We start from the raw sequence: 13795 nt of genomic DNA, 5'->3' as shown, positions 1-13795 counted from the left end.
CTTTACTGAGAGATAACGTGTCAGTTTAATCCCCTTTATGCCTGTTAAGACGGAATAACATCTAACTGCACTGGCACCCCTTCCTTTGAACTCCCTTCTGCTTTTACATACGTGTTTTATAAACCTTTGTCTAACCAGAGAACCTTTGTGAAGTCAGAAGCCCATTAACAGAGATGGCAGACTTCCAGGCTGTCCATCTCAGGGTCACAAGGTGAGTGTATGCAAATTCATAAATACACAGGCTCTGAAATTCTTCAGCAGTGCAAATCCCACCTGCACACTCACCGATGATACTTTTAATTAACTTGAACTGCAAGAAGACACAACATGTTTATGTCAGGAGTTTGGAGATGGAAGAACAATTTGTGTTATTTGCCAACATGTACTTTAGGAGAGAACTGCTATAATGAGCTTGTCTTTGATAAACCCCCTTAAACATTTCTCATTACATTCTGGTTTATGGAATTCAGTGAATGCACCATCTCCCAGTAGAGTTTTACTACAGTAATCTCCTGTCTGCTTCATCTCTTAGAAAAAGGCCAAGTTACTGCATGCCTGTGTGTTAGGAGAAAGACTAAAGCTATGACTGGGGGGTAATTGCACTTGTCCTCTGTGCAAGGCACATCCTTAGTGCTTCATTGTAGACTGCAGAAAATATTGTACTAAATCAGGAGTCTGAATGTGTTCTCAGTCCAATTTAATTACTTCACTTGAGTTGCTTATGGAAGTCTACAGTTATTTAATTTCTGTTGGGAGCTTTAGATCCAAAAGGATTTGGGTTTTTATTTTTATTTATATTTATTAAAATGAATAAAATAGAGTTTTCAACTGACACATTCTTTATACTTGCTTAAACTCTATTAAAATGCAGAGAAAACAGTAGCCTTTAAAGTGTCTGACATCTGTAAACCCAAAAAATATTATTACTGCTGATGTAAACCTTGATGACACTACATCAGGAATGCTCTTGCCATGCAGACATGGTAAAACAGAAGTAGGGTCTGGCTCTAGTCCTTTCAGCACAATCAAACTGCACAAAGGAATCTCTGTGTTCATAGGAAGTATACGGGGTACTACAAAGAGAAGCCTATACAATCACTTTTTAAAGGTCAATCTCGTATTGACCAGAACAAGCAGGTGGATGATTGAAAGACACGTGGGATGGGTTTAAACATCAGGCTGTAACTTTCCTAACTATGCCTTGGAGAGGGTCAGTACACTACCTGCCCCAGATCTCACATACCACGCCTTTAATGAATTTATTCTGTTGAGGGTTACAGGGCTTTTACTACAAACCAAAAAAAAAAACAAAACTTGAGATACATCCTCCCTGTTCAGTTCATTTATGAAAGTTCTTCAGTGTGATCATCTGTGCAAGTAGGGTGTAGTAACAGAGGCCACAAAAAAAACATGAGAAGGAGAAACTCAGTCAGAGTCTTCAAAGTTCCTTCATTTCATGAAAGCAAGGTCTGGAAACTGGCTTCTCTCATCTTTACCCCTGGACACCAGCTGCAAGTTGGGAGGAGTCAACAATCAGAAGAGCGTTGTAAGTATGGCTCCATCTCTATCACAGAGGTTGAGGAAGTCACAGATTCCATGACTTTTCGTGACCTCTGTGACTTCTGCAGTGATCAGTGTGGCCAACCCAGGATTTTACTTGTATCTGTACAACAAATCTGGAATGGAGAACTGAGGGAGAACAGACCAGCGACATTGTATAGGGAAGAGGCAGGCAGCAGGAACTGGGGGGTAAGGGGCAGCAGAGACTGGGCATAAAGGGCTCTACAGGTCAGTGGCAGTGGCAGGGTATGTGTGTGTGTGTGTAGGAAATTGGACAGGGCTGACCCTTTGCCCCTCTTGCAGGGAGATGTGGGACAGTTTCTTGTATCCTATCCCTGTGGCAGTGCAGGGACCTTCCCTGGAACCTCTGACTGGCAGGGGGAGGAAGGGGACAGCCCTGCGGTTGCTAGCTACTCCACTCTCCATGGATATGAAGCAGATAGCCATGATTTGTAGGGCTCTACCAAGGGCTACCCAAGCAGCTGGCTAAAAAGGCAATGGGGGAGGGGGCACGCAGCAGTCAACTGTCCTCCTCCTCTCTTACCCAGCCAATGACAGAGCAGAGAACTGAAGGGGGATTCTTCCCTGTCCCCATGCGCGCATTTGGATTTCTCTCATTCATTCCCTGATGTCCAGTCAAAGTACCTTTCCCAGCAAAAACAGCATAGGGAATGCAGACCATTGCTACAGATTCACTTACTGGGAATGCCAAACTCCATATCTCCTTCAGGCTTAGTCAAGGATAGAATTATTTATTGTGTGCTATTATAGCATTTTGGTTTTTTAGTGCTAAGATTGCAGTTCTGTAGAAGTGCATAATTGGGCTGTCAAATTCACTTCAGCCTGGAACTAGCTAGATGAGGATTTAATGAGCGAGAAATGAGGTTTTTTGCTTTTATCAAGTATGTGGAAAATATATTTTCAGTTTTTGGGCTCAGAACCCCAACTGGCACCCAATGTTGTGCTAATTGACACTAGCCAGGTATTAGATTCTTTATATGCAGAATTGTACACAAATCTAGGCTGTATTTTGAAGCTTGCATAATGAAAACAGCTTTGCCTTTAAAAGAAATGCTAGAATGAATGGGAAGAACACTGAGTGATCCATCAACTCACCATCATCCTTGGTCCTCTCCATGATTGGAGGGAAGTTAGGGACCCCATCTCCAATACGCGTGAATGCCAGCACTTGAATCTCATAAAGTACATATTTCCGCAAGCCCACCAACAGGGCAGACTGGGTGTGGTTACCTCTCACTATTTGGGTCTTTGGCTCAGAGTCCAAATCTTTTGCTTTAAACAGAATCTGAGGAATAAACACCATAGAAAAAGTATGGCTATCATTAACTGTAAGAACTTCAAAAGACTATGTATTTTGGGTTCTTCCTGATCTTAAAACATAAAGCAACAGATTCAAATGCACTCTTTCACACTGAGCAAACAGGTGATCCCACGGACATGAGTACTGGCTATACATAACATGGAGGGTAAGCCATGAACTTCTGGATACATGAAGGGAAATCAGGGATATTGCATATGGGAACCTGAGACATTTTGACTTCAGAAGACAGAAGACACTGTCAGGAAACAATGGAACTCTTCAGGATACATTGCTCTCATGTCTGGTGATTGAACTGCAATGATCTGGGATGATGAGGTGAGTATGAGAAGGCCTGTTCCTGATATTCCTTTCTATGGTCTCTGCTTTGAGCTGTGGGTGTAAATTTCAATTCAAGGATATGTACCCATGCTTGTGCTGAGTTAGTGTGCAAGAAACAGAATGTAGACGTATGATGGGAGCAGCAGTAAGCTAGCTATCCTGAGTATATACCCATCTCATGAAGTTCAGATAGCTAGTCCCCTCCTGATGCTTATGTCACCTTGGCATCACTCTGTTGTTAGCACACTAGCCTGATCAGAGCTTGTATAGTTTATATCTTCAGCTTCAAGTGCAGACATACTCTAAACCAATCAGATCCCTCCATTGAAGAAAGAGCACATTTTTTCTGACCCTTCTCAAAGGAGAACTGGGTATATTAATGTGTGTCTGTTAGATAATAATAGGAAATGGAAAAATGGCCCAGCAAATTTATTAAAACCCTTAATAGACTGAAACCTTAGATGTGTACCTTGTAGCCCAGGATAAGTCCATTCTGCTCTGATTCAGGTACTGAGGTCCATGTCAGTAGGATCTGGGTGGAGCTTACAGCTTCAGCTGATACATTCTCAGGGGGAGCAGAAGGAACTGTAATCATACGGAATCATAGATGTTAGAGATAGGTCTTCCTATTAGGTCACATGCTCCAGCACCCTGTCAGCTCAGGATTGTTCCCTACAGAGCATTGGCTTCTATTTTGTTTAGTCTAGTTTTCAGTAACCATTGTAAGATTTCTGTATAACCTAAAACAGATCAAAGACCATTTTCTCTGAAATTCACCCTATATTTCTCCCAGCTCTATCCCTCATAATAACATAAGAACATAAGAATGGCCATACTGGGTCAGACCAAAGGTCCATCCAGCCCAGTATCCTGTCTGCCGACAGTGGCCAATGCCAGGTGCCCCAGAGAAGGAGAACAGAAGACAATGATCAAGTGATTTATCTCCTGCCATCCATCTCCTGCCCTTGTTATGAAGGCTAGGGCACCATACTTTACCCCTGGCTAATAGCCATTTATGGACCTAACCTGCAAAAATTTATCGAGCTCTTTTTTAAACCCTAACAGAGTCCTGGCCTTCACAGCCTCCTCCAGCAAGGAGTTCCCCAGGTTGACTGTGCGCTGAGTGAAGAAAAATTTCCTTTTATTAGTTTTGAACCTATTACCCATCAATTTCATTTGGTGTCCCCTAGTTCTTGTATTATGGGAAAAGGTAAATAATTTTTCTATATTCACTTTCTCCACACCATTCATGATTTTATATACCTCTATCATATCGCCCCTCAATCGCCTCTTTTCCAGACTGAAAAGTCCCAGTCTCTCTAGCCTCTCCCCATATGGGACCCGTTCCAAGCCCCTAATCATCTTAGTCGCCCTTTTCTGAACCTTTTCTAATGCCAATATATCTTTTTTGAGGTGAGGAGACCACATCTGCACGCAGTACTCAAGATGTGGGCGTACCATAGTTTTATATAGGGGAAGTATGATATCTTTTGTCTTATTATCTATCCCTTTTTTAATAATTCCTAACATCCTATTTGCTTTACTAACTGCCGCTGCACCCTGCGTGGATGTCTTCAGAGAACTATCCACTATAACTCCAAGATCCCTTTCTTGATCTGTCGTAGCTAAATTTGACCCCATCATGTTGTACGTGTAATTTGGGTTATTTTTTCCAATGTGCATTACCTTACACTCACCCACATTAAATTTCATTTGCCATTTTGCTGCCCAATCACTAAGTTTGCTGAGATCTTTTTGTAGTTCTTCACAATCCCTTTTGGTTTTGACTGTCCTGAACAACTTGGTGTCATCTGCAAACTTTGCCACCTCACTGCTTACCTCATTTTCTAGATCATTGATGAACAAGTTGAACAGGATCGGTCCCAGGACTGACCCCTGGGGAACACCACTAGTTACCCCCTTCCATTGTGAAAATTTACCATTTATTCCAACCCTTTGCTTTCTGTCTTTTAACCAATTCCCAGTCCATGAAAGGATCTTTCCTCCTATCCCATGACCGCCTAATTTACATAAAAGCCTTTGGTGTCGGACTGTGTCAACGGCTTTCTGGAAATCTAGGTATATTATGTCCACTGGGTGCCCCTCATCCGCATGTTTATTAACCCCTTCAAAGAATTCTAATAGATTAGTTAGACACGACTTCCCTCTGCAGAAACCATGCTGACTTTTGCCCAACAATTCGTGCTCTTCTACGTGCCTTGCAATTTTATTCTTTACTATTGTTTCTACTAATTTGCCTGGTACTGATGTTAGACTTATCAGTCTATAATTGCCAGGGTCTCCTCTAGAGCCTTTTTTAAATATTGGTGTTATATTGGCCATCTTCCAGTCATTGGGTACCGAAGCGGATTTAAAGGATAGGTTACAAACCACTGTTAATAACTCCGCAATTTCACATTTGAGTTCTTTCAGAACCCTTGGGTGAATACCGTCTGGTCCTGGAGACCTGTTACTATTCAGCTTATCAATTAACTCCAAAACCTCCTTCTATACTTCCTATTTTCTCACTAATTCTTCCTGGAGACCACTACGCCCTAGAACAAAATTCTAAATCAAGGTCAGCCAATTCCTAGGTGCTTATTGTTTTATTTTTATGAAATAATAATAAAGATGGAAATTGGGATTTCAATGTTCAGCATCCGATATACTTTACAACAGTTAGAATCAAGTAAGATATTTGTATCAGTTCAAAGCTTTTTCAATATCTCTGTCTCACACATTTTATTTCCCTGTGTTGAAAGCTAGAGATCCTTATATGCGGTGAGTTTATATGAAGGTGCAAATCTGTTCCAACAAGAAGGCTATCTGAAAAGAAATAATAGCATCTTGGTTAGAACTGGCAATAATTCCAGTCTCTGAACTGAGCGCAGACCTCCTGATTCACTGACGACTGCTTCAACCTCCAAGCCTTTAGATTAGACTGCAGTATACACAACAACAAAGTTACAGATCTATCACTGCAGAGCTCAGCTTGGATCAGCCAGCTATAAAAGAAAGACTTACCTATCTGACTTAAATTATAAAATGTGATTGTTCGGCCTCATTAAACTAAAAATATGACTGGAGTTGAAATTACTGAATTGCCACCAACCAGAGAGTGGAGGGATTCTGCATCCTCTATTACCTCTCCAGGCATCACAGAAGAGCCACACAATCACAAGTGCAACACCAGTCAGTCAGGCAATTGAAAGTGGGGGCTGCTCTTGAAGGTTCAACAAACAAGATTTTATTTTGGCCCTTTCATTCTTTTATGTGCAGGTCTAATGTCTGAAGGGCGTAATCATTTTTAAAGCATGGTACACCTGTCAAGCTTGCAAGAACATTCATTTGCCAAGAAGGAGAATGTTACACAAGCACATGTGGTAAAGAAGGTTTGAGAGAGGTTCTGAATGCATTACCAAGGGAGCGCAATGCCCCTGAAAAAGCCAGCACACTCCTTGCAGTCCAAAGGCAAGCAGGAGAAAAGCTGTTAGGAGGGCAAGCTCTTGAGGCTGCAGGCAGCAACAACAGTATAATGAGTATGACAGCAGAATTTATATATTGAAAAAAAATTCACCGGCCCGCACCCCTGTGCACTGAAGGTTAACCACATACACAGTCATTTCTGAAACAATTTCCCTGTTACCAATTACCTGGGACATGAGAAACAGAGCACCATAACATGACAATGCAGCAGACTGAAATCAGATTTTTTTTCCCTTCTCTGTGCTGAAGTGTTTTTTATCTTCTTCTAGATTTATCCCCCACAAGGATATAATTATGTTAAAGGAAAACAGGTTGCCAGGAGCCATGAATGTCTTTGGATACCTGCCATAACTTTATCTGTAGATCTTCACAAAGAGCTACTCCCACATGAATTACTTTGAAAGGAGAGGAAGAGGAATCAGAGTCAGTGTATAGAAAAGCAGCTCTCTTCAAGCCACACAGATTTTTTTGTTCAGCTTTGAATTTTCTTTTATCAAGAGAAGACTTCTTTATTTTACAAACAATCTTTGCGTTTTTGGTCAGCTGCCATAAGTTCTCCGCAGTTCACAGAAGGCAAAGCTGCAATTGTGCACACAGTGTGTATACATGCATCTTTAGGTTGTGTATACAATCACTTGTTACTGCTAGCAGGAGTCTAACAATTAGGGGGTGAAAGTAACTTAAAATTTCTTATAGGTGCTGTCCTATTGCAACCCAGGTCCCTGCCAGCTCTTTAAAGAGCTCCCTGCTGGCTTTTGCCACAGATCAGCCAGCTCTTGCCGGTGCAGTGCACCAGGGCACATTCACTTACTTTCATCTCTGCAAACAATGCAGGAAATTGCACTTCTGAAGATTCACTAGCCCAGTCACCTGATGCTCTCTCTCCGTAAGGGTCAGGGCAAACATTTCCCCAAATATTACCTTAGGAATGCAAGCACAGCATCTAAATGGCAGCTCTTTTTATATGTCATGTGCTTTGAAATCTTTAGTTTGTCTCTGCTCTGGCATTCCACTGGCATTCTTCTTTTGATGGTCATGTTTCTGTTCTAAGGGGGAACCAGATTCAAGATGATCATTAGTTAGGGAATGTGAACGTTTGTGTTTGTGTGTTGTGTTTAGTGATAAGGTGGTTGACTTTATGGTTGTTTTTCATCAGATGTCACAACCAGAATACAATGTTGGAAAGTTTCAAAAGTGCAGCATTAAGTGGAAGACATTAAAAGTTCAAGCTAACTGTTGGGTCAATCTACTATTCTTCAGGAAGCAGTCAGAAGTAATGCTAGATGCATGGAGTACTTTTATGACTAGACATGGGAAATTAGAGAATCCACTGGTATTTTCCACTCGACCTTAGAAGAAGCTCATTGTTTTGCAGTTATGTTTTCCATCACCACAGCTTCATTCTGCCCATAAAACCTCGAGTGCCTCACTGCAGTGGGCTGTCCTGATCAAAACATTTTTATATGAAAATGCGACAAAAGTTCATAGTCCATCTCTTTAGCTGTGTATGATGGTGGGGGGAAGGTAGGAGACTAGGCCCCAAAGTCCCCTGCTGACGGCTTGTGGAGCTACACCAGGAAAAGGGCAGTAGAGATGGCCTCTAAGCTCCCTGGAGTGGCAGTGTGAGAGGCAGCCAATCAGGGCTCAGTATAAAGAAAGCAAGCTGGCTAGTGACGCATAGTTCCTCTTTGGAGAGCAAAGAGTGAAGACTGGATGACAGAGAGCAGCAATACCATGGACAGCTCGCTCTGGAGAGCTTACTGCAGATTGGATTGAGGCCAAGGGTTGGCTATCGAAGACCGGAGCTTGCCTGGTGCTAAGAGCTCCAGAGCCCTGGATAGGGTGCCACAGAGACTTTAAGACAAAGCCTTGAGGTAGGGGCACAGACGGTGTAGGGCCATATGAAGGTGGCCCAGGGAGAGAGAATAGCAACAAAACTTTAATGTATAGAACACAGAAGACAACTGAATCATTGTCACATTTTAAAGTAAAAATAAGGAAGATAATTTGTGCAACTTCTGTTATTTAGAGGTGAGGGTTCAGACCTATGGTTATGGCAAAAATAATAGTGTTGCAGCACAAAACCCTCTTTGCCTATTAAAGGAGGGGCACTTGAGACCATATCTTCAGATAGTGTAAATTGATACAGCTCCACCAGCTAAAATGATGTAATGGTTCTTTTCACCAACTGGGAATTTGGCCCTGCTTCTGCAATAAAGGAATGCTTTATCTCAGCATCTTAACTGTTTCATGAAGGTCAGTCTCTGAAACACTAAGAGCTTGATCCTCCCATAGATCCGTGACTATGCTTGTGTAGCAGCTGATTTTACAGAACAAGTGGCTTCGCACATCCACCTAATCAGGGAGCATTCTGAGCCCACAAACACTAAGGCAGGGGACTGGCATATTTGAGATGAATTCTGTGAAAATGTGAGGTTATGGATCAAGAAAGACACATTCAAATCAAGGTTGTATGAACACTGTGAAGGTCTAGTTAGCACTTCTGTAGTTGCAATATATAATCCTGAAAACCAATTCCCATCACAGTGAGTGGAAACAGAGTGAGTTAATTGTCATTCTGTGATTATATTATACTGTGAAATTACCTGAATTATTTAAATTCCCAGAGTATGAAAACATTTCACATCAATAAAATCTCTCCTTTTTGAAGCCCAAATTCATTTCTCTCCTTCTTCCACTACCTATTCCTGTATCCAGGATGTGGATGTTCCTTTCACTGTGTTCATTCTTCCTATTGTCTGCTCTTAATCTATCCCCCAAGTAATCCCAGTATTGCTTCTCCATGTTCAGTCTGCTTGGTTGCCTCAAGCTTTCTTCATAATCAAATGTATTAAAACACAGAGTAGCAGCAGTGACATGCAACTTACTGTCAGCATGCATGCTCAGCTAACAGTGACATAATCACACATCTTACAATGAACAGTCATCCAGATGCAACTTTTCTTTTAATAAAGGTCATAGATGTTCCCAGCTGCACTGAGATATACTGTGTGAGCTCACATCTCAGGCTGCCACTTTGGGCTAGTGGTTAGAGCTTTGCAATGGGAGTGGAGAAATACAGTCTTGACTTGGCCAGTGTATGGCCATTGACAAGACAACTATGGCCTTATTGTCAAGAGTGTTAAACACCCACAATTTCAGTTAAAAATCAAGCTGTCTTCCCATCTGTAATATAAATTCTTACCCATATTCTACCTGCCTCACAGGAAAGTTGGAAAAATTTTTGCAAGGCATTATGAGCATATCTACCTCTGAAAACATAGTAACTGATGATTATGCTCAGTCTCTGAAAGAAAAGGCTGACTGGACACGCATTTGTGTTGAATGACCTGTCACATTTGTGTTGAATGACCTGTCTCTCTCTGGCGTTAGGTGTACTCTAATCAAATTTTAGCTCAGCTATGCCCATAAATACAAGGCCTATCAAGTTAAATTCAGCCCTGATGAAGTTTGTGTCTTCAACACAGCATGTTACTCTACCACCATGTCTTTTCTTGTGTCTCTTCATCTGAGAAAGCATAGCCTAACACTTGCCCCTTTTGGTATGTCTACACAGCAGCCTTATTTCAAAATAAGCTATTCAAGAAGCTCTCTTCTGGAACGGCCTATTTCAAAATAATGCTGCTACACACAAAATATGCATTTTAAAATAGCACTTAGCTATTTTGAAGTATGGCTTCTACACACATAGAGCGTATTTCAAAATAGAGCCATTGGATGCACTATGGCTTTTTTGGAAAAAAGCTCTACTCCCTGTCTTAACAGAACCTATTTCAAAATAAATGTTTCAAAATAGGCACTATTCCTCATAGAATGAGGTTTACCTATTTTGAAATAAGCCAATCACTATTTTGAAATTATTTCAAAATAGTGATTGCATTGTATAGATGCTAGTATAGTAGTTTTGAAACAACATCTCTTATTTCAAAATAAATTTGCCATGTCGACATACCCTTAGGTTGTGTCTGCACCAAGCCCCTTCCTTTCGAAAGAAGCATGTTAGTGAGGGTGTCTGGAAGATGCTAATGAGGTACTGTATATCATGCATATTCATGTCAGCACCTCATTAGCTCAATGGCAGCCATGCACAATTTGAAAGTGCTGCTTTTGGAATGCATTGCACCCGTGTGGATGAGGGCCTTTTGAAAGACCCCCAACTTTGAAAGCCCCTTCCTCCTATTTGCTTTTTAGGAAGAAGGAGCTTTCAAAGGCAGGGGAGTCCTTTCGAAAGACCCCTATCTACATGGGTGGCATGCGTTCCAAAAGCGGCACTTTTGAATTGTGTGCGGCTGCTATTATGCTAATGAGGTTCTGCATATTCATGTCAGCATCTTTTGAAAGGGAGGGGCCAGTGTAGACTACTGTGCACCAAGATGTTTTATTCTAACACCACATAGACGCACCAAGGAAAATATATGGAAAACAAACCAACTATTCCTTATGGCCCAGCACTATTTTGATTTCTGTTTTCATTCTTTCCCCGCTAGAATCACTTTCCAAATTAAATATTTTTTTAATATTGGGAAAGAAAACACAGATATACACATAGAACCTTTGATCTATAATGGAAGATCTGGACTGCTATAATCCCCAGGTTTTATGGAATCATTTAATCTCAGTATCTGTTCTTTTTCAGAGGAATTGTTTGAACAGTAACAGAGAAAAGAGGAAATGCAGTTATCTCCTTATAATGACACAGTGGACTATAAAACTATTTTATTCTTGATCATCCTATCTCAAACTCCATTATAAACATGTCTTGTTTAAAATAACTCTTAGCACCAACATTCCAATTACTATGAAACCCAACACTTTAAAAGCAAGGTGCTCAAATATGTTGTTTAGCCTTTTACCTTCAGTTAGTTCAAAGATTAGTTGCTTGAACCAGAAGACCAAATTCTGCAAGGTACTGAGCACCTGTTGCTGCCATTGCTAGTTTTGCACATTCTTGTATCTTTACATACACACAGGTGTGCAAATACACAAGCATGTACAGAATTAAGTTTCAAATTACTCAAATATAAATGATTTGGAAGGAAAAAACTAACATGAGCACTGCTTAAATATGGGTCAAATGCAACCATAATTTACTTCTACTATTTAATATTTTATACAAGTAGGTACTCTCCATCTAATTTTCCATCTGCAATACAAAATGGAATTACAGAGACATGCAGGCTGGGTCTGAGAAAGAAGCTTTGTCTGAAGTTCCCTTAGCAGCTTTACATAACTACCTTCTCCTGTGGCTTCTGCTGTGGCTACAGAGTTACTGGTTATTCATTGCTGCTTTGATATTGTAAAGACTAACTTCTGGCAACTGCAATGTCTCTAAACTAGTATAACAGATGCAATTTCTGTGTTCTTGTTAGCATGCGTATATGTGGGCTACACATATGCAAATCTATGGGCACAATTCTGGAAGGTGGCACTGATTGCTCAGATCATGCATTTCCTGTTTGGTTGAAAACTATTTCATTAAAATCTTCCCCAACAAGCTGCCTGTCTTTTTTTTTAAACCACCAGTGAATATATAGTTTAATTTCTTAGGCTTAGTAAATCTGAAAAAGAGAGGCTGTGGCCACACCAGTTCCTCCTGTTGGAGGGGTTATGGTAATATGGCACTTCAGAATATGCTAATGAGGTGCTATAATGAATACGCAGTGCCTCATTAGCGTAATGGCGGCCGCGTGTTCTTCAAAACAGCTGGTTCCAAAACTCATGCCGCCCGTGTAGCCAGGGGCCTTTTGAAACGGCCCCCTGGTTTCAAAAGCCCCTTCTTACCATCTGCTTTTGGGAAGACGGGGCTTTTGAAATCAGGGGGTCATTTCAAAAGGCCCCCGGCTACACAGGCAGCATGCATTTCGAAACTGGCAGTGCCTCATTAGCATAGTCCGAAGTAACACATTACCATTACCTCCGAAAGGAGGGGCTAGTGTGCCTACAACCAGAGAGATTTAGGGAAAGGACCGAAGATACTGAAGTGCACCAAGCCCCTTCTTTAGACAAGCACATATACGCCAGGGACTTACCAGACTCCTGAGTGCAACCTCTCACCACTTCACTCCATGGCCCTGCACCAATGGCATTGAAGGCCTGAATCTGCAGTTCATATTCTACCCACTCCTCCAGATCCTCAACAGTATATTCCCTCTCCAGCCGGTCACTGATAATCTTCACCAGTACTGGAGACAGCAGATCCGCACGCCACAACTTTATCCTGTAGCCCACTGACTCCGGGTTGCCATTATATTGAGCATCAGAGAGAGGCTGGTCATTAATAATAAGAAAAGCAGACAATTATTGCATAGAATAGGTCGGCTATGCTTTTCAAACCATATGGCATTGCCTTTTGTACTCACATACTTGAATAATTCAAAAAGCTGAGAGAATTCTTGGGATCAAGCGATTGAGAGTTAGCTTGTTTTGTTTACCCGTTATAATTTTTAAAATTTTGTATATAAAATTCTTTTAGTTTTTTCCAAGCCACCCTCCCTACATATCTTACAGCAAACTATACTTCCCTCTGCCCCCTCACACCTAGATATCTCCACATCTATGAAGTGAAGGGTGTAATACCAATATGGTAAATTGCAGAACCATGGAACAGAAAATAGTGATAAATTGCAGAGCCGTGTGATAAATTTATCACGTATCTCAGATGGTTTCACTGGCTCTCTGACTATCAATCCATAAAACAAGAATTTATTCTAACACTCCAACTCCTTGAGCGGCTTCACACACTTCAGAGAAAAATTAAGCTGTCCCAGAAATGTTATCACCTGTTCTACCCAACTGCAGATTATTCCCCTTAAAACATTTCTGTTTGAAACCCAATATGAGCAAGATTCAACACTGCAGCAGCAACAAGTACATTAACATTTCATAGTTTTCAAGTATTCTATCCTGCAGCCCAGCACGACCAGAAACGTAATCTTCATTCAGTTGGAAAGAAGTTCCCAAAGGGTCACAGAACTCACTTGTTGGCCTTGAAGGTAAGAGATTCCAGACTTCAAAATGCTGACATTATGATGTGAAGAAAAGCTAAACTGGGTCATTTCTAGATGTGTT

General features: G+C 41.2%; 1 protein-coding gene across 4 annotated transcripts in view; it reads right to left on the bottom strand.

Annotated features, from left to right (window-relative positions):
- The window catches only part of SDK1 (sidekick cell adhesion molecule 1), a 727049-nt gene that overhangs the window by 111176 nt on the left and 602078 nt on the right, over positions 1 to 13795 (bottom strand). For all 4 annotated transcript variants that reach the window (XM_075010599.1, XM_075010598.1, XM_075010600.1 and 1 more), the window contains 3 exons: positions 12757 to 12994; positions 3690 to 3805; positions 2677 to 2866 (listed from right to left, as the gene is read on the bottom strand). In XM_075010599.1, coding sequence (XP_074866700.1) covers positions 2677 to 2866; positions 3690 to 3805; positions 12757 to 12994 — 544 coding nt within the window. The remainder of the gene's footprint in view (positions 1 to 2676; positions 2867 to 3689; positions 3806 to 12756; positions 12995 to 13795) is intronic.

Source organism: Carettochelys insculpta, chromosome 16 (genome assembly GCF_033958435.1).
Source record: "Carettochelys insculpta isolate YL-2023 chromosome 16, ASM3395843v1, whole genome shotgun sequence".
Classification (NCBI taxonomy): Eukaryota; Metazoa; Chordata; order Testudines; family Carettochelyidae; genus Carettochelys; species Carettochelys insculpta.
Note: the sequence above shows the minus strand (reverse complement) of the source record. Positions and strands in the feature narration are given on the sequence as shown.